The following is a 21,037-nucleotide window of genomic DNA, read 5'->3' as shown; positions in this document are numbered from 1 at the left end:
TCGTCTACTTTCACTGCGCTTCGTGAAATATCACTGACAACTATAGTATTCTGATTTACAGCGATCACTTCATTAAAAGTAGTAGGTGGAAAATTAAGGCCTGTGTTAGAAGGCCCTGGGTTTGAAGAAATGGTCGCATCAGTAGAGAAATTAGTATCCATAGAAGGAACATTAACACTAGTGATATTTGGAACCACCACAGTGTTGCTGACAGGCAACACAATGGAGTCACTTTTGTTCGACCCTAAGGGTCCCCTGTTTTCTCTAAGGTTCTTTTTATATGTTGTTTTATTGGATTTAATATTGTCAGGCTTACTTCTGACATGTTGAATTTTAGGGTCCATAACTCTCTTATGTATGGGGGTTATAGAGTGAGTATTCTCAAATTAACTCATTTGTCTATTTTTATTCTTTGTTGTATATCTATTCTTATTATTTGACTTTGGAGTGTTCTCTTTGTATTTGGTTCAAAATTGTATGTTGTTATTTTTGAAATCCCTCCTATCACGATTGAGTTTATTACTCTTGGATTCCAAAATATTTATTTCAATCTCAATGGCCCTGGAGTAAAGTACTCCACTCATTTTTGCATAATCAGGATATCCCTGATATTTCTCAATATCAGCCATTTTGATAGCAATGGTGTCATTAGTGATATTTGCTAACTGTAAACGTTTGTGGCACAAACGTTCCATCAGCCCTATTGAGCATAGATGTAATAAATGGTCCCACTCCTTAGAGAAAACCGTATCTTTGGGAAAAGGTGAGTTGTTCTTGAATCTTAAACCTCTAGGAACAATGTTTTCATTAAGATAGATTTACAAAAATTTATGGTCTAGACCAGACCTGGTCAATGTGCGGCCCACGGGCCTCATCCGGCCCTCTGACTGCTTCTGTCCGGCCCGCATAGCTGTCATCACAGCCTATCACCAGGATAGGCTATGACTCATTAGTGGGAGGAGCCACACGGGACTGTGTGCTCTCTGCAAGCTGCCGGCAATGGAGGCTGCTGGATGATAAAGAGAGAAGAGACAGCATGTGTGAGCAAGAGGGGGGAAAGAAACTTTAGAATACAAGCGGAATGACCGGAGATTAAATATTCTAACAGTTGAGTATATGGGTAAGCTCATAGCTAATAGCGATTAGTTTTAGTATTGGCTCTGTGTACTCATGCGCAATAGAACTGGCGGTCTTTTGACATAATATAAATAGTGAAAAACCATGCGGATGCCACTACTAGCAGATATACAGCTGAGCACTGCAGGCCAATTCATCTGTGCACAGGTACGTGCATTTTTCCTACTTCAATTACTTTGTGAGAATCACTTTATGGGGGTGGTTTCGTGTTGATTAGAATAAGGGCCATTTACCTTTTAATATTGTAACACCTATCAGAATATTGATTCTTTATATGGAAATTAAAAACTTTTATGAGTTTTAGTGATTGCACCTTTTTTGTAAATATGTTTTTTAAGGTCCTATTGAGCTCTGTACCACACATCACTTGATAAAGGAGGTGGTAACCCCGAAACGCTGCCATTCAGCGTCGTGTATATTAATGAAGATTCTGCAATAAAAGTTTATATCATAATACAGGTTTAGCGCAGTCTCTTACTTTGGGTCTACTCACAGTCTTAGTGAGATCCTATCTGGTTGTCTTTTTTAGTATTGGACCTCCTATTGAAGGTCAATAGAAGACTTGCTGCTTTCCTTAACCTGTTCCCACATGAGTGGCTCTATCTGTCAAGATCAGCTCAGTGCATAGTTCTTTGTATTAAATATTCCACCTGTCCTACCAGCACGCAGGGGCAGAAATACCCCACATTGTGCTGCTGTATGACGACAGGGAATGTGTGTTATATGTAAAGTGCTGCACTCCTCTAACATGGCTGATAAAAAGGGATTACATGGGCACATTCAGGGTACCATTGGCTAACATGTCATGGTGGAGGCCAGGTGATCTGAGTATTGTCTGGTACTTCACATGTTGCGTGTGCTCCTCTTTTGCCCCCACAATGAAAGTGAAGTGGTGCAGGTGCTACCAAAGATTCCCTAATGTAAAGTGGGCACTGAGCGGGGCAGTAATCTGAGAATAGAGATTTGGGCAATGGAAACATTTTTACTAATTATTTTTAACAAGATAACAAGAATAAAGCTTTGTGGTGATGAATTTATTTTATTTATTTTCTTTTTTTTGCAGAGAAAGACAATTGTCTGCGTAAAGAAGTGAAGTGTCCATGGGTAAATCCATGAGTGGTCGGGTCTATTCCATAGATTGACTATTCAGATATCTACATTAAAGAGCTTTTCCCTACAATTCACTGTAAAAAAATATTTAATATTTCCTTCCAAGACTCGAAAATTGCAAATTAATTAAATATCCTTCCCCATAGTGATGTGTAACTAGGCAGAGTATGACATTCAGGCTTCTAGAAAAGCTTGGTGACAACCCATACAATAGCTCCAATGATGATCATAGTCGTTGTCAAGATTTAAGTAACAGCTTAACAGACATTTTAAGAACTTCACAAGAGGACGACTCAAATTCTGAGCCTTTCCTTTACTCCAAAGCTCTCATCTTCATCTCAGATCTCTTGTAGGAGTAGTTATAACCCATTCCTGACTTCCAGTTTATTCCATTGGCAAAGGATTCATGTTTCCCGGGAAGGTACAGTCCATTCAGGTTGGATACATGGCACCATTTGTACCACCAGGCTCCTTTGTACATATCCGCACAATTGCCATTATCAGCATCATTGTCTTGGTCCCGGGTGGAGAAATTCATCCCATTATGGACCAATAGAGAATCTCCTGCACCAGGATACAAGCATATTATAATGATGTCTAGGACTAGCCTAGGATACAAATATATTATAGTGACATCTATGATATACAAATATACAAACATTTTATAGTGTTGTCCAGGTCTAGTTCAGGATACAAATATATTATGGTGATATCCCAAACTATTCCAGAAAACAAGTATATTATAGGGATGTCCAGGACTAGTTTAGGATACAAGTACTGTATATTACAGTGACGTCTAGGACTTGTCCACCACACAGATGTTAATTCCATTGATCCTTACCTGCATTACCACCAGTAAATCCTCCGAGTACCAACTTGTATTTCTCATTCTCTCCCATGATTTTAAAAGAGTTGTATTTAGCAAAATAGTTTACAAAATCGAAGTCCTGAAGGTCAACGCGAAGCTCCCATGTACCTGTGACAGAAGTGAAGAATTCCTTTACGATACATTCCTATGTGTATGAGAACTTACCGTACACTTTATAGATCATATTTCACCACGTGCCATGTTTTGGTCTTCAGGGCATAGTAAATGTTTATGGTTTTTTTATCCTCTTCTTCTAAGAACCATAACATTTGATTTTCCACCAGTGAGGTCTTTTTGTTTTTTTTGGGTGGGCTGTTTTACTTTTTAATTCCATCATTTTAAGGAAATATATATAATGTGTTGGAACTAGAGATGAGCGAACACTGTTCGATCAAATAGATATTTGATCGAATATCAGGCCGTTCGAGATATTCGTTTCCAATCGAATACCACGAGGCAAACACACTAAAAATTTGTATCCCCTCCCACCTTCCCTGGCACTATTTTTGCACCAATAACTGTGCAGGGGAGGTGGTACAGGAACTACGACAACGGTGGTATTGAAAAAATTTTTAAAAACCCATTGGCTGCCAAAAACATGTGACCTCCCATTTACAAGAATAGCCATCGCCATCTTCGTGTCATTTGCGGTGAGAAATAGGGAGAGAGAGAGATTTGCTAAGGGCTAGATAGGTATTAGCTTCTAGTAGGCAGGGAAAAACGGAAGAACAACAACTCTTTTCAGAGCTATACACTGCAGGGAGAGGAGTCGAGATTTCAATGGGGTGTCTCCCCAAATCAGGGATACAGAGTAATTCAGTCCAGCCAGATACGCTGAACCCAGCTTTGTAGGCAGTGTCCCCCCCAAACACCTAACAGGGATACAGAGAAAATCAGTCCAGCCAGATACCCTGAACCCAGCTTTGCAGGCAGTGTCCCCCCAAACACCTAACAGGGATACAGACCAAATCAGTCCAGCCAGATACGCTCAACCCAGCTTTTCTCGGTGTATAGACCATAAAAAGGGCATTAGTATACATCAAAAAATGCGTAAGGATAGCGCAAGGGGACAGGGACGAGGACGGGGGCGTGGAAATGCAGATGTGAAGCAAGGTTGCGCTCAACCAACAGCGTCTACCGTGCCTACTGCTCTGCAGCAGCAAGCATTGCGCTTCCCCACAGTCCCTGGCTTGATGGCCACATTAAGCAGGGTGCAGGGTACAAGACTAACCAGGCCCAAGCACCAGGAAGAGGTGTTACAATGGCTGGCAGATAATGCTTCCAGCACATTCTCCACCAGCCAGTCAGCCTCTACCTCAACTCCTCCTCCTACCCAACAGTCTGGTCCTCCTTCCTCACAACATGCCCATTCTTCCCAGCAAAGTAATCCCACCTTTCCCACCTCCCAGGAGCTGTTTTCCGGTCCATTCACTGTCCCTGTCCCTGTCTCACCACATCCTGAATCACCGGAGGTAACATATGAGTTGCTGTGTCCTGATGCCCAAACACTGGAGCATCCGTTATCTCCTGTTGTTGTTGTTGACCAGCAATCGGCCCTCAGTGACGACGATGGCAAGACACAGTTGCCATCAGGGCAGCCTGTTGCCATCGTCGGTGTGCAAGAGGAGGAGGAGCCGTCAGAGGAATTGGAAGAGGAGGTGGTGGACGACGAGGACACTGACCCGACCTGGACAGGGCGGATGTCAAGCGGAGAGAGCAGTGTAGATGTGGAGGGAAGTGCAGCACCAAAGAAGGTGGCTAGAGGCAGAGGCATGTCCAGAGGCAGAGGACAGCTGCTTCACCAAAGCCAGGCCACAGCCAAAAGGGCCCAAAATGTTCCCTCTTGTAGCCAGCCTAGAAAAACTCCCACATCGAGGCCACGGTCTTCGGTGGTGTGGAATTTTTTTAATGTATGTGCGGTGGACAAATATAGTGCGGTTTGCACACTCTGCAACTCAAAACTGAGTAGGGGCTCTGAAAAGAGCAACCTTACGACCACTGCCATGCGTCGTCATTTGGAAGGCAAGCACTGGGCCCAGTGGCAGAGAGCAAACGCAGGACAATCATCATCTGGCGTTGTCGCCACTGCCTCTTCCACTGTTGCCAGTGCTGGAGCTGCAGTCCAGACCAGCAGCCAGGAAACCTCCACATCTGCCTCCACCACTTTAGAGACTTCTCCCTCATCCTCCCCTTTTCCTGCCTCAGCTCCTTCTCCTGCCTTAGCTCAGCCTTCTCCTGCCTTAGCTCCTTCTCCTGCAGCATCATGCGCCTCTTCACAGCAACCCACCATCTCCCAGACTTTTGAGCGCAGGCAAAAATACAGCGCTACCCACCCCCATGCACAAGCCTTAAACACGCACATCTCCAAACTCCTGGCCCAGGAGATGTTGCTGTTCCGGCTTGTGGAAACTCAGGCCTTCCATGACCTGATGGCAAGTGCGTCACCTCGCTATGCCGTCCCCACTTCTCTCGCTGTGTCGTCCCCGCCTTGCACCAGCACGTGTCACGCAACATCGGTCAGGCCCTAAGTTCCGCGATTTGCACAAAGGTCCACTTGAACACCGACGCGTGGACAAGTGCATGCAGACAGGGACGCTACATTTCACTGACGGCACACTGGGTGAATGTAGTTGAGGCTGGAACCGGGTCACAAAGTGGGGCGGTCTACCTCATTTCCCTGCCCAACATTCCTGGCAGGGGCTCTGAACCACCACCCTCCTCCTCCTCCGCATCGACCCCAGCTACCTGCTGGAAATGCTGCAGTACTGGCATGGGGAGACGTCAACAGGCCGTGCTGAAGCTCATCAACTTGGGGGACAGACTGCACACTGCCTCAGAGGTGAGGGATGCCCTCCTCGATGAGACGTCGACATGGTTTTCACCGCTGCACCTGGGCCCAGGCATAGTCGTGTGTGATAATGGCCGCAACCTGGTAGCAGCTCTGGAGCTTGCCAACCTCCAACACGTTCCATGCCTGGCCCTCGTGTTCAATTTAGTGGTGCAACGGTTTTTAAAAACGTATCCCAAACTACCCGAGCTACTGGTGAAAGTGCGGCGCTTGTGCGCCCACTTTCGCAAGTCGACAGTAGCCGCTGCTAGCCTCCGAAGCCTCCAGCAACGCCTCCATCTGCCAGAACACTGGCTGATGTGCGACGTCCCCACACGCTGGAACTCGACATACCACATGTTGAGTAGAGTGTGTGAGCAGCAGAGACCCGTGATGGAATACCATCTCCAAAACCCAAGGGTTCCTCAGAGTCAGCTCCCACAGTTTCTGCACCATGAGTGGCCATGGATGGCAGACTTATGCGAGATCTTGTGTGTCTTTGAGGAGTCAACCATGAGGGTCAGCTGTGACGACGCACTCGTGAGTGTCACAATCCCGCTCCTGTGTGTGATGCAAGAATCCCTCATCGCCATCAGGGATAACGCATTTTACGCTGAGGAGTCGGGCATGGGAGCAGAACCATCCCAGCAGGATAGTCAGGGCACACTCCTGTCCGCTTCACAGCGTATATTGAGGGAAGAGGAGGAGGAGGATGACGAAGTGGCAGATCTCATTGTCACACAGGAGGCTAGCGGGGAAGTTCAGTGCGTCCCATTGCTGCAGCGCGGTTGGAGCGAAATGGAGGGGGAGGAAGAGGAGGAAATGGAGAGTGACCATTCCGGTGGGGGCAGCCAAGTTATGCCAAGTAGCACTCTGGCACACATGGCTGAGTACATGTTGGAGTGCTTTTCAACTGACAAACGCATTGTCAAAATCCTGGAGAGCAACGAATACTGGATTTTTGCAATCCTCGACCCCCGGTATAAAAACAATATTTCTAATTTTATTCCGGTAGAGGAGAGGGCCAGTCGCATCAGTGATTGCCACGAGCAACTCGTGCAGAATATGATGGAGATGTTTCCATCAACTCTCGTTGGCGGCAGAGAGGAGAGTTGCTCCAACAGGCTAACAACTGCCATCCGGTCCACACCCGGCAAGGGCACACTCTCTAAGGTCTGGGACACGTTAATGGCACCCACTCACCAAACTACCGCCACTGAGGGGCTTAGTGTCACCAGGAGGGATAAGTATAGGCGCATGTTGCGGGAATACCTGGCCGACCCCAGCCCTGTCCTCTCTGATCCCTCTGCGCCCTATACTTATTGGGTCTCCAAGTTGGATTTGTAGCTGGAACCTGCGCTGTATGCATTGGAGGTCTTTTCCTGCCCTGCCGCCAGCGTGCTTTCGGAAAGGGTCTTCAGCGCAGCTGGTGGCATAATTATGGATAAGCACAGCCGGCTGTCAGCTGACAGTGCTGACCGGCTGATGCTGATCAAAATGAACAGCCACTGGATAGACCCATCATTTTCATGTCCACCGGTGTCAAGCACCCCGACATGAAGTTTCATGTGTGTGTTCACCCTCTACAATTCCTCCTCATACTACTCCTCCACCATCAGCTTTGCACAATTCTGCTCCTAATAGTCTCAATCCACCCTGATTCCCCCCAACTCTGTGGTTAGAGTCTCAATCCACCCTGATTCCCCCCAACTCTGCTGGTTAGGGTCTCAATCCACCCTGATTCCCCCCAACTCTGCTGGTTAGAGTCTCAATCCACCCTGATTCCCCCCAACTCTGCTGGTTAAAGGCTCAACTCACTCTAAGGGCCAAAAACACTGCTTTTTAAAGGCTCTACTCACTGCAAGGGCCAAAAACAATGCTTTTTAAAGGCTCTACTCACTCCAAAGGCCAAAAACAATGCCGGTGCAAGGCTCTACTCACTCCAAGGGCCAAAAACATTGCTAGTACAAGGCTCTACTCACTCCAAGGGCCAAAAACACTGCCGCTGCAAGGCTCTACTCACTGCAAGGGCCAAAAACAATGCTCTTTAAAGGCTCTACTCAATCTAAGGGCCAAAAACACTGATGGTGCAAGGCTCTACTCACTGCAAGGGCCAAAAACAATGCTTTTTAAAGGCTCTACTCACTCCAAGGGCCAAAAACAATGCCAGTGCAAGGCTCTACTCACTCCAAGGGCCAAAAACACTGCCGATGCAAGGCTCTACTCACTCCAAGGGCCAAAAACAATGCTTTTTAAAGGCTCTACTCACTCCAAGGGCCAAAAACACTGCCAGTGCAAGGCTCTACTCACTCCAAGGGCCAAAAACAATGCTTTTTACAGGCTCAACTCACCCAAAGGGCCAAAAACTAAATCTCTGCTCTTTAAGGCTCAACTTACCCAAAGGACCAACAAGTCTCTGCTGGTGAAAGGCTGAACTAAGTTAAGGGGGCCTAAAACTCTGCTGGTAAAAGGCTGAAGTCACCTGAAGGGCCTCATTCTCTGCTGGTAGCTCAGCTTAAGGGCCTCTAAGTTAATTTGGAAGGGCTCATGTTAAGGGCCAGAAAAGTGAATTTTTGAAGGTCTCACCACATCACACACACATAAACAATGACAGTTAAGGGTGAGGGCTTTTGTATTTCCCATTGCCTATTCCATCTTTGGTTGTCATGGGCAACGTGATTTAAAGGGGTGCTTGTTAATGTTTCTTTAGCTTTAGATTTGGGTTTCTGTCCATCCAATTGGGGAGGAAAGGTTTCCAGGTATTTTTCCACTTTCATAGTGGTTTTTTTGAATGTGGAAAGTGTGTAGTTGATAAGCGGTGATGTTGGGGTAAAACTGTGATTTGGGCTTGTTAGATGCCCCCATGCATGCTTCCCCTGCTGTCCCAATTGCATTGTAGAGGTGTTGGCATCATTTCCTGAGGTGTCACAGTGGACTTGGTGACCCTACTGAGTCGAATGGTGGGTTCCCCTGAAACGAAGCATTTTTCCCCATAGACTATAATGGGGTTCAGTATTAGTTTGAATAGTCGAATATTGAGTGGCTATTCGAAATGAATATCGAATATTTTACTGTTCGCTCATCTCTAGTTGGAATTGTAATTCTAGAAATTTGTAGTTTTTGCTTGTATAGGGCTTGACTCATATGACTGACATGATAACTTAATTCTGCATGTCAGAATAATTAAATATATATAATGCAGCAATTATAACACAAATAAATGTTTTCATTTTTATTTTATTTTCTATTTACTTTTTTACTTACCCTATATACTGGAGTATAAGTGAACCTGAATATAAGCTGACCCCCCTAATTTTACCACAAAAAATGGGGAAATCTTATTGACTCGAGTATAAGCCGAGGGGGGGAAATGCATGACATTCTGTTTGTGCTCATTTTAATCCTAGCAGGATATATGAAGGTAGTGGCACCGTTCTGTGTTAAAATACAACACCTCAATGTATATACGGCAACAAGGTATGAATAGCAGGCAAAGTGATGTGGTATATAGGTGGTGCTCACTGTTCAAAGGATATATAAAAAAGTCTTGGGCAAAAAATTGTAAAGGGAAACAGGGCACTCACCAACCAAAAGTAAAATTTTCAAGCTTTAATTCGTCATCATTAAAAAATGGAACTTAGACAGCATACACAATCGGAGATGGATTAAATGGAATGCAGAGACAATGAAGCAACGACCGTTTCGTGCTAGATGCACTTCATCAGGCTTCCATCCTGGCATGCAGCGGCGAAGCAAGGAGCTGAGCTGTGACAGCTCCTTGCTTTAGCCCCGTATGTGTTCAACTCAGATCTGCATCCTCTGGACGCAGATCTGACTTGAAATCGGGACATACCTCCCTCCAACCGGGACCGCGGGACACGTCACCGAAATCGTGAATGTCCTGCGGAAATCGGGACGTTTTGAGGTATGCGTCGGGGATATTATGATACAGGCCCAAAACCTTATGGTAGCAGTAACAGCCTGTTGCTATACAGGCCCAAAGCCTGTGCTAGCAGTAACATGCTATTACTACTAAGGCTTTGGGGCTATATGGTACTGCTAGCACAGGCTTTGGGCCTATATGGTAATATCCCAGACCACGTGATGTCTGGGATATTACCATATAGGGCCAAAGCCAGCTAGTATTAACATTGGATCCCAGAGAGAGGAGTAAAACTGTTTATTATTTTCTCTCACCTCCCCTGTGGCTCCAATTATTATACTCGGGGGTCTGAAAAGACCCCCCGAGTATAATAATGGCGGCAGTGGGATTGCGGCCTGGGTTCAGGCCTACTCACTACCGGCCTCCGTGGCCTATAATATAAGGTGAAGAGGGGGTCGGCAGTGAGTAGGCCCGGGGAGGTTAGTAAATAGGCCAATACCTGCTGGGAATACTCCAGCAGGTAGCGGCCTATTTTAAAACAAAGAAACATAAAGTTCGTATACTTACCAACCAACCGCTGCCACCACCTCATCTTCTCCCGGCAGTACGTTGTGTCTCAGTGTAAGGGGCGTGATGATGCTGCCTGCGCTGAGACGCAGTAAGACGTCATCGACACACGCCGGGTGCAGGCCTGAGCTTACATGGCCACGTCACTTGGCGTGTGATGTAGCCGGGGGAGGGGGCCGGGACTGAAGCGGAGGCCCACTGCTGATTGTGGGCGGCCGTTGGAGCAGCGCTGCCAATAGGTGGGTGGTGAGGCAGCGCTGTCTCCAGGGCCGCCTTAAGATGTTTCCAAGGAAGAGAAGATGCCCTGGAAACATCTAGGGGCGGTCCTGGAGACAGCGCTGCCTCACCACTCACCTATCAGCAACAGCGCTACTCCAGCGGCCTCCCACAGATGTCTTGCACAGGGAGGTCCTCTTTAAATTACCGTATTAACTTGAGTATAAGCTGAGGCACACTTTTTCAGCACAAAAACTGTGCTGAAAAACTCGGCTTATAGGCTTATACTCGAGTATATACAGTGATTGTAATCTGGCAGTTATTTTGAGTCTACTAATCTGCTGACAGAGCCAGGTAGGAGCCAGGGAGAACTAGTAAAAAATGTCTGTGTGTGTTGTTTACCTGATGAAGTAATGCTGTGAATATTGTCATTCCCCAGCCAGAACTCAGATAGGCGGTTGCCAAATCCTCTCTTGTAAGACGCCCAATCACGTAGGAAATCAACTGAACCATCATAACGTCTTTGGAAGACCTGCCAAGAATTTAATACTGAAATCTGGAATACTGTATTTACATTACTGAAAATTGTAAAAAGTTGTGACATTTCTCTATCCATCTTGTAATTGCAGAAACCATCTAAAGAATTGTCTTTCTCACAAGTGGATGGTGGTGCAATTGTCAATAATTTGAGGGATTAACTTTGATGGTCGACCACTCAAGGCTTATACATATAGGACGACTCCATTTAAGTTTCACTTGGTCAGTTTAACGTGTATAATACCCAAAGAGACAAGAAAAGACAACAAAATACGTACAATCCAACCTCCCCCATCAGTGTCCATATCACACAGGACTCTTAGTGGTTGCTTTCCATCGGGAAATATAATGTACCAGCCAGTGAGGGTAAAACCTTTCTTCAGCAGTGATTTACAGTCCCGAGCAGCTGTAAGACACAAGAATAAGGAAAAGGAAGCTTTGAAAGCATAACATTATCTCCAATCTATTTTTCTGATGGACTTTAGGGAGTTCGGGATATGGTTTGGCAGTAGACCTATGGATAACTTCTTTGATTCCTACACTGGTCTTCTTCACCACCTTGTCCATCTGTTCATCACTACGTTGCCTGCAACCTGGCTCTTGACAAGTTTATTTAGAACCTCCAATATCCACAACGTTCTCTACTTCTAGCACACTCTCACCATTATAACTTCTTCTCTGTCTTTTCCCACCCTGGAAATCACACCAAGAAGGAACACTCATCTACTAAATACTGACTACAATAATACAGGAAAATCCAAAAAGACAAGAATAAGAAAAAAAAAATCGCAAAAGTACAAAATGCATTGTTTTTAATAAAAATCAGTTCAAAACCAAATAAGGCATTTACTTCTAGATGTACTGTAAGTAATGATGTCACAAGGAACCTTACTCACCATATGCCACTTCTAGAGAGCCTGGATCACCCTTATCTCCTGTGTACAAGACAATAGAAAATATTGTAGAAGTTTCTCATAGTCTGACATTGGTTACATCACACACAGACATTAAGGAAATTGGACTCATATCAGAATCTATCACTTTACCTTTTGGTCCCTGAGGCCCTGGAATACCTGGATCTCCTGCAATGGAACAGAAATGATAAATTATATGGCCTAGGTTTATATATAGACACGTAGACAAAATTGTTGGTACCCCTCGTTTAATGAAAGAAATACCCACAATGGTAACAGAAATAACTTGAATATGACAAAAATAATAATAAATAAAAATTGTTGACAAGCCACAAAGATTCTGGGAGAGTTTCCTATGGACAGATGAGACAAAAATCAAACTTTATGCCAAGGCACATCAGTTCTAGGTTCACAGACGGAAAAATGAAGCATATCTTGAAACGAACACTGTCTCTACTGTGAAACATGGAGGCGGCTCTGTTATGTTCTGGTTCTGCTTTGCTGCATCTGGCACAGGGTGTCTTCCATCTGTGCAGGGTACAATGAAATCTCAAGACTATCAAGGGAATCTAGAGAGAAATGTGTTGCCCAGTGTCAGAAAGCTTGGTCTCAGTCGCAGGTCCTGGGTCTTGCAACAGGATAATGACCCAAAACACACAGCTAAAAACATCCAAGAATGGCTAAGAGGAAAACATTGAACTATTCTGAAGTGGCCTTCGATGATCCCTGACCTAAATCCTATTGAGCATCTTTGGAAGGAGCTGCAACATGTCGTCTGGAAAAGGTAACTTCAAACCCGAGACAACTGGAGACGTTTGCTCATGAGGAGTGGCCCAAAACATCTGCTGAGAGGTGCAAAAGTCTCATTGATAGTTACAGGAATCGTTAGATTGCAGCGATTGCCTCAGAAGGTTGTGCAACAAAATATTAAGTTAAGGAAACCATCATTTCTGTCCAGGCCTGTTTCATGAGTTTTTTTTTGCTTTTGTTTTTTTTTTTAAATTCTGTTGAAGTGAAAAGCAATGTCTGACTTTCCTTTGTTCATTTTCACAGAATTTATATTTATTATTACTTTTGTCAGATTCAAGTTATTTCTGTGACTATTGTGGGGTTTTCTTTCATTAAACGAAGGTAGCAAGAATTTTGTCCAAGCGTGTAGGTCTGCACATGACGTAAAAAGGATAAGTATGGTAGCAACATAGGAGGAGAAAAAGATGCCAGAGGAAACCATCAAAATGGAGAGAGGAGCAGATGAGTGAATGAGAGCACTGAAGCTTCTGATACTAACCTTTTATTCCTGGTAGCCCAGGCTGTCCAGTACTTCCTGCAGCCCCTGTATAAAAAAAAAAATATTGTACAAAAATATCAGTAGTAGAGATGAGCGAACAGTGTTCTATCGAACTCATGTTCGATCGGATATTAGGCTGTTCGGCATGTTCGAATCGAATCGAACACCGCGTGGTAAAGTGCGCCATTACTCGATTCCCCTCCCACCTTCCCTGGCGCCTTTTTTGCTCCAGTAACAGCGCAGGGTAGGTGGGACAGGAACTACGACACCGGTGACGTTGAAAAAAGTAGGCAAAACCCATTGGCTGCCGAAAACATGTGACCTCTAATTTAAAAGAACAGCGACGCCCAGCTTCGCGTCATTCTGAGCTTGCAATTCACCGGGGACGGAGGTTTCCGTCCAGTTAGCTAGGGCTTAGATTCTGGGTAGGCAGGGACAGGCTAGGATAGGAAGGAGAAGACAACCAACAGCGCTTATAAGAGCTAAATTCCAGGGAGAATCTTGTCAGTGTAACGTGGCACTGACGGGCTCAATCGCCGCAACCCAGCTTTCCCAGGATCCTGAATGGAATACACTGACAGTGTATTCCCGTATACCTGATATATACCCCCGATACCCGTTCCAACGGTGTGCCCCCCCACCTTCACCCCAGAAATACACTGCAAGTCCCCTAGCAATAGAATTGGGGCTATATACACCCACTATTTTTGCTACTGCCATATAGTGCCATTGTCTGACTGGGAATTCAAAGAATATATTGGGGTTACATATAACTTCAATTCCAGGGAGAAGCTTGTCAGTGTAACGTGGCACTGACGGGCTCAATCGCCGCAACCCAGCTTTCCCAGGATCCTGAATGGAATACACTGACAGTGTATTCCCGTATACCCCATATATACACCCCAAATCCCCGTTCCAACGGTGTGCCCCCCCACCTTCACCTCAGAAATACCCTGCAAGTCCCCTAGCAATAGAATTGGGGCTATATACACCCACAATTTTTGCTACTGGTATATAGTGCCATTGTCTGACTGGGAATTCAAAGAATATATTGGGGTTACGTGCACCCACAATTTTTGCTACTGGTATATAGTGCCATTGTCTGACTGGGAATTCAAAGAATATATTGGGGTTACGTGCACCCACAATTTTTGCTACTGGTATATAGTGCCAGTTTCTGAGTGGAAATTCCCCAAATAATTTGGGGATTCATTCACCCTACATCTCAGGCTCTTGCCATATTCACCCAGGTTGTCAGTGCTGCACCAGCTCGTTCCCAGACAGCTCGGCCCGAGAAACACATTACCTATATAGAGGATTTGGACAATGAAGACAACATGTTCTAAATCTAATGTCTGCACCTTCTCCAGAATTAAAATAAAGGCAGCGTTTAACTTTGAAATAGCACTGCACAAAGGAAGATCTTATCAGCTTGTCTCATGACATGCTACTAAAAAGTGTCATTTGTGTATCTTAATTTAAATATAGTTGTATAAGCTTTTTGGGTTTTAGGCACTGCCAAGTTATTTATTACCACCCGCTCCCTTATAATGATGATGACGCCAAAGTCACTGTGGGTGTTCAGAGCTCACAGCTTCGGTTGACGTTTGTCTTGCTCTCTGTCGGTACCAGCTGTCTTTTTGGATACCGTAAAGTTATGTTGACTTTATTAACAGCTATAGAAGCTTTAGCCAGGTTGTGACAGTGTGTAACCCTAACAACACTAAGTGGGATACACATTAATAGTCAGTCTATGTACGCTAAACGTATCACTGAAGTAATTTTTTTTCCCTCTCCCCTAATATAAGAAAGGAACAGACATTAGACCTAGACCGGGGTTCGAGGCTTGTAAAAATCCAGTATTATTTGTTCTTCATGATGTGAAATATGTGTTGAAAAGCAACCCAAGATGAAGTCAGCCATGTGTGCCAGTGTGTTACTTGGCATGCCTTTGCTGGCCCCAACTGTAAGGGTCACTCTCCATTTCCTCCATTTTCCACTCCCCTTCACACCATTTGTGGTGAAGCAATGGGATGCACTGAAGTGCACCCTCTAGCCTCGTGTGGGACAGGGACATCAGATGCCACTCCAACCCCCTCGACTTCCTCCGCCAGCCAACGGTGTGAAGATGAGAGGAGTGTGCTCTGAATGTTTTCTGCCTAGCAGAGGCTAGTTCTCACTTACGAAAATGGCCCCACTTTGACCTGTATATCAGGCACAATGGTGTAGGTTTTAAAGAAACATGGCACCAACAAGTTGAAAAACGTGGGCCTTGCGTGGACCGTGTTTGAGTCTGGCAAGCTCCAGATCTGCTACCAGGTTCCAGCCATTATCACAGGCGCAAAAATGCCAGGCCCCAGGTGTAGCAGGGAAAAAAAAATGCCATCTCAGCCAGGATGGCATCCCTGACCTCGGAGGCACTGTGCTGTCTGTCCCCCAAGCTGATCAGTTTCAGCACGGCCTGCTGACATCTCCCCACGCCAGTGTTACAGTGTTTGCCGCTAGTAGCTGGGGTGGAGGTTGCAGCATCGTAGGGTTTCAGTCTACTCCTGCCATGAATTTTGGCCTGTGAGAGGAGATAGGCCACCTCAGTTTGCACCCGGGGACCAGACTCCACCACATTCACCCTGCCTGTCATTAAAGATAAGCACTGCAGCATCCCTGACCACAGGCGCTTGTCCATGTGTCGGTGGTCAAGTGGATCTTGCAGCAAAGCGCAGAGCTCTGGGCCCGACTGATGTTATGGGACACATGCAGGCGCAAGGCAGGGACAGCACACCAAGAGAAGTAGTAACGGCTAGACCCAGCATAGGGAGGTGCCCCAGCTGCCATCTGCTGACGGAAGGCCTAGGTATCCAGAAGCATAAACAAACACCAACATCTCCAGGGCCAGCAGTTTATCGATGAGGCTGTTAAAGGCTTGGGCATGGGGGTGGGTTGTGTTGTACTTCTGCCTGCAATGAAAAGCTTGGGAAATGTGGAGTGGCTGGGAAGAGGCGCATGATGGTGCAGGCCAAAAGGGCGCATGAGGGTGAACTCCCCAATGTGTCAGAGATAGGTGTGTAGGTGTCCTTGCATCATATACTTGCACCATATTTGGCTTTGGAAGTTAATTTTGTGCCAAAAAGTGGTTAAGACAGCGATCCCTCAGCTACTCCCGTTACACTGTCTATTGACAACTCCAGCACTGAAGTTACCATCTGTGGAAGTGGACCACCACTTCTAAGATCCCAAAGGAAGCAGGCAAGAGATGTGCAGTGCAGAAAAAAAGATGAGAAAATAAGTGTAGGCTGTAGAGCACAGAGGGATCGGAGAGGACAGAGCTGGTGTCGGCCAGGTATTCCCACAACATGCGCCTATACTTGTCCCTCCTGGTGACACTAGGCCCCTGAGTGGCAGTAATTTGTCCAGGGGGGGGGGGCATTAACGTGTTCCAGACCTAGGAATAAGTCTTCCAACAGGGTAGAGTTTTGCATGCCTTTGCTTCTACCCACTGTTTTTGCTGCTTAGCTTCCCTCCACATCTACACTGCTTTCGCCCCTAAACATCACCCCAGTTTATGCATCTGCTTCTACCCTGTTTTTTTGTTGAATTAGCTTCCCTCCACATCTACACTGCTTTCACCCCTAAACATCACCCCAGTTTATGCCTTTGCTTCTACCCTGTTTTTTTGTTGAATTAGCTTCCCTCCACATCTACACTGCTTTAGCCCCTAAACATCACCCCAGTTTATGCCTTTGCTTCTACCCTGTTTTTTTGTTGAATTAGCTTCCCTCCACATCTACACTGCTTTAGCCCCTAAACATCACCCCAGTTTATGCCTTTGCTTCTACCCAGGTTTTTTGTTGATTTAGCTTCCCTCTACATCTACACTGCTTTAGCCCCTAGACATCACCCCTGTCCATGTGGGGTCGGTGGCCTCGTCATCCACCAACTCCTCTTCCAATTGCGCACTTCCCCCTTACTGCAAACCGCACATGACCACAGCTTGCCCTGATGGCAACTGTGTCTCATGATCCCCACTTAGGTCCAGACAAGTCGGTGGCGGGTCCAAAACCCCAAAATTGGAAGGAAATGGCGGATGCTGCAGTATTTCTAACACCTGTTCCTGGTGCTCGGGCCTGGTCTGTGTTGTAACCTGCACCCTGCTTAACGCAGCTGCCATATCCGGAGTTGTGATGAGCGCATGCTGATGTTTCGTGTCCAGTGCAATGGATGGGATGGGATTTCACATAAGTCTGCCACCCATGGCCACTCATGGTTGAGCAACTGAGGGAGTTGACTTTGACGAACCCGAGGGTTTTGGAGTTGGAACTACATCAAAGGTCTGTGCTGCTCACACACTCTGCTCAACACATGATATGTTTAGTGCCAGCAGTGTGGAGACGTCGCACAACAGCCGTTGTTCCAGCAGGTACAGGTGTTGTAGGAGTGCATAGAGGCTAGCAGCAGCAACTATAGACTTTAAAAACTATCCGCACAAGCGCCACACTTTCACCAGTAGCTCAGGAACATTGTGGTACCTTTTTAAAATGATTAGCAGCAATGAGTTAAAAACGTGGCCCAGGCATGGAATATGTTGCAGGCTGCCAAGCTACAGAGCCGATCCCAGGTTACGGCCATTATCACACATGACAACATGCCTGGGCCCAGGTGCAGTGGCAAAAACCACATTGCCGTCTCATCGAGGATGGCATGACTCACTTTGTAGGCAGTGTGCTGTCTGGCCCCCAAGCTGATGAGCTTCAGCACGGCCCGCTGACGTCTCCCCACACCAGTGTTGCAGCGTTTCCAGCTCGTAGCTGGGGTCAATTTAACAGCGGAGGAGGGTGGTGTTTCAGCCCTCCTCCCAGGAATGTTGTGTGGGGAGACAAGTCAGGCACCACATTTTGCGACCCGGTCCACGCCTCAACTACATTCAACCACTGTGCCAAAATTGAAAGGTAGCGTCCCTGTCCGCATGCACTTGTCCATTCGTAACTGGTCACGTGGAACTTTAGGGCTAAGCGCTGAATTTAGGGACCGCCTCATGTTTGGGGGAAAGTGCTGGTGTGAACGGCACAGTGCGGTGGCGCAGTAGACACTCTGCCCAAAAAGGGCAGAGTGTCCCCCAGCCGGGATTCCAACATTTCCTGGGCCAGATTTCTTGAGATGAGGCCGTTGAAGCCTTGGGCATGTGGGTGGGTTGCGCTGTACTTTAGCATGAAATGAAAGGCTTGGGAGATGGGGAGTTGCTGGGAAGAGGCGCATGATGGCGCGGGCAAAAGGAGAAATGGCAGGAAAAGGTGAGGATGAGGCAGATGTGGAGGTGTCCTGGCTGCTGGTCTGGACTGCAGCGCCAGCCCTGTCAACAGTGGGAGAGGCAGTGGCCGCCAGGCCAAACGACGATTATCCTGCGCTTGCTCTCACCCACTGAGCCCAGGGCTTGCCTTCCAAATGATGGCACCCGCAAGAGGTGGTGAGATTCCTCTCTGCAGATCTCCAACCCATCTTGGACTTGCAAATTGCACTAAATTTGTCATGTAACTGACATGTATATGATGAGTCTATCCATTGTCTGTTCATTTTGGTGAAAGTCAGCCTGTCAGCTGACAGACAGCTGTGCTTGTCAGTGATGATGCCACTGGCTGCTTGTACCCCCAGTTTTTGCTGCTTAGCTTGCCTCCACATCCACACTGCTTTTGCCCCTACACATCACCCCTATCCATGCCTGTGCCTCTAGCCATAAGTCTGCCACCCATGGAAACTCATGGTGCAGAAAGTGAGGGAGCTGACTCTGAGGAACCCTTGGGTTTTGTAGCTGGTACTCCATCAAAGGTCTCTGCTGCTCACACACCCTGCTCAACATACGGTATCTAGGGTTAGAGCGTGTGCTGACCTTGCACAACAGTAGGTGCTTCAGGCAGATGTAGGCCTTGCTGGAGTGTATGGCGGCTAGCTCCAGGTACTATAGACTTGGGAAAGTGGGTGTCCAAGTGCCGCACTTTCACCCTTAGCTCAGCTAATTTGGGGTATGTTTTTAAAAATCGTTGCACCACTACATTGAACATGTGGGCCAGGCATGGAACGTGTTGGAGGCTGGCAAGCTCCAGAGCCCTCCAACAAGACAAAAAAGCCTGGCCCCAGGGGCAGCGGGGATAAACAAATTGCCATCTCATCCAGGATGGCATCCCTGACCTCAGTGGCAGTGTGCTGTCCGTCCCCCAAGCTGATGAGCTTCAGCCCAGCCTGCTGACGTCTCCCCACACCAGTGTTGCAGCGTTTCCAGCTCGTAGCTGGGGTCAATCTAACAGCGGAGGAGGAGGGTGGTGTTTCAGCCCTCCTCCCAGGAATGTTGTGTGGGGAGACAAGTCAGTCCACCACATTTTGCGACCCGGTCCATGCCTCAAGTACATTCAACCACTGTGCCAAGATTGAAAGGTAGCGTCCCTGTCCGCATGCACTTGTCCATTCGTAGCTGGTCACGTGGATCTTTTGGGCAATGCGCTGAACTTAGGGACCGCCTCATGTTTGGGGAAAAGTGCTGGTGTGGACGGCACAGTGAGGTGGCGCAGTAGCCAGCAGGCCCAAAAAGGGCAGAGTGTCCACAAGCTGGGACCCCAACATCTCCTGGGCCAGAATTTTTGAGATGAGGCCGTTGAAGCCTTGGGCATGTGGGTGGGTTGTGCTGTACTTTAGCCTGGAATGAAAGGCCTGGGAGATGGGGAGTCGCATTGCAAAGTGTGTAAACCACACTCAGTTTGTCCTCGACCTATACATTTAGAAATTATCTCCCCCAGCGAGGAACGTGGCCTCGATGGGGGAATTTTTCTAAGGAAGCTAGAAAAGAGGGCATCTTGGGCCTTGCTGGCTCAGGTCTAGCTTCTGTCATGCAGCTGTCTTCTGCCTCTGGACATCCCTTTGCCTCTAGCCACCTTTTTCCCTGCTTAGCTTGCCTCCACATCCACACTGCTTTTGCCCCTAGACATCACCCCAGTCCATGCCTTAGCTTGTACCCCCAGTTTTTGCTGCTTAGCTTGCCTCCACATCCACACTGCTTTTGCCCCTAGACATCACCCCAGTCCATGCCTCTGCTTGTACCCCCAGTTTTTTCTGCTTAGCTTGCCTCCACATCCACACTGCTTTTGCCCCTAGACATCATCCCTATCCATGCCTCTGCCCCTAGCCATAACTCTGCCACCCCTGGAAACTCATGGTGCAGAAACTTTGGGAGCTGACTTTGAGGAACCCTTGGGTTTTGTAGATGGAACTCCATCAAAGGTCTGTGCAGCTCACACACCCTGCTCAAGATATGGTATTGTAGGGTTTCAGCGTGTGTGAATGACGGACAACAGCCTGTGTTTGGACAAATGTAGGCTTTGCTAGAGTGTTTTTAGGCTAGCAGCGACTCCTGTACACTTGCAAAAGTGGGCGCACAAGCGCCGCATTTTCAACAGTAGCTTCGGTACATTTGGGTATGTTTTCAAAAAACTTTGCACCACTAGGTTAGACGTGGGCCAAACATGGAACGTGTTGGAGGCTGGCAAGCTCCAGAGCCGCTACCAGGTTCCAGCCATTATCACAGGCGTAAAAATGCCAGGCCCCAGGTGTAGCAGGGAAAAAAAAATGCCATCTCAGCCAGGATGGCATCCCTGACCTCGGAGGCACTGTGCTGTCTGTCCCCCAAGCTGATGAGCTTCAGCACCGCCTG

The 21,037-nt window shown here is 47.0% G+C and overlaps 1 protein-coding gene across 1 annotated transcript in view; it reads right to left on the bottom strand.

Moving 5' to 3' along the window:
- Positions 1-2,560: 2,560 nt before the first annotated feature.
- The window catches only part of LOC142184355 (ficolin-2-like), a 30,543-nt gene continuing 12,066 nt past the window's right edge, over positions 2,561-21,037 (bottom strand). The window contains exons 3-9 of the mRNA XM_075259165.1: positions 13,348-13,392; positions 12,192-12,227; positions 12,042-12,080; positions 11,424-11,551; positions 11,011-11,140; positions 3,089-3,223; positions 2,561-2,811 (exon numbers count right to left, since the gene is read on the bottom strand). Coding sequence (XP_075115266.1) covers positions 2,561-2,811; positions 3,089-3,223; positions 11,011-11,140; positions 11,424-11,551; positions 12,042-12,080; positions 12,192-12,227; positions 13,348-13,392 — 764 coding nt within the window. The remainder of the gene's footprint in view (positions 2,812-3,088; positions 3,224-11,010; positions 11,141-11,423; positions 11,552-12,041; positions 12,081-12,191; positions 12,228-13,347; positions 13,393-21,037) is intronic.

Source organism: Leptodactylus fuscus, chromosome 11, assembly GCF_031893055.1.
Source record: "Leptodactylus fuscus isolate aLepFus1 chromosome 11, aLepFus1.hap2, whole genome shotgun sequence".
Taxonomy (NCBI): Eukaryota; Metazoa; Chordata; class Amphibia; order Anura; family Leptodactylidae; genus Leptodactylus; species Leptodactylus fuscus.
This window is presented reverse-complemented; position numbering and strand designations above follow the sequence as displayed.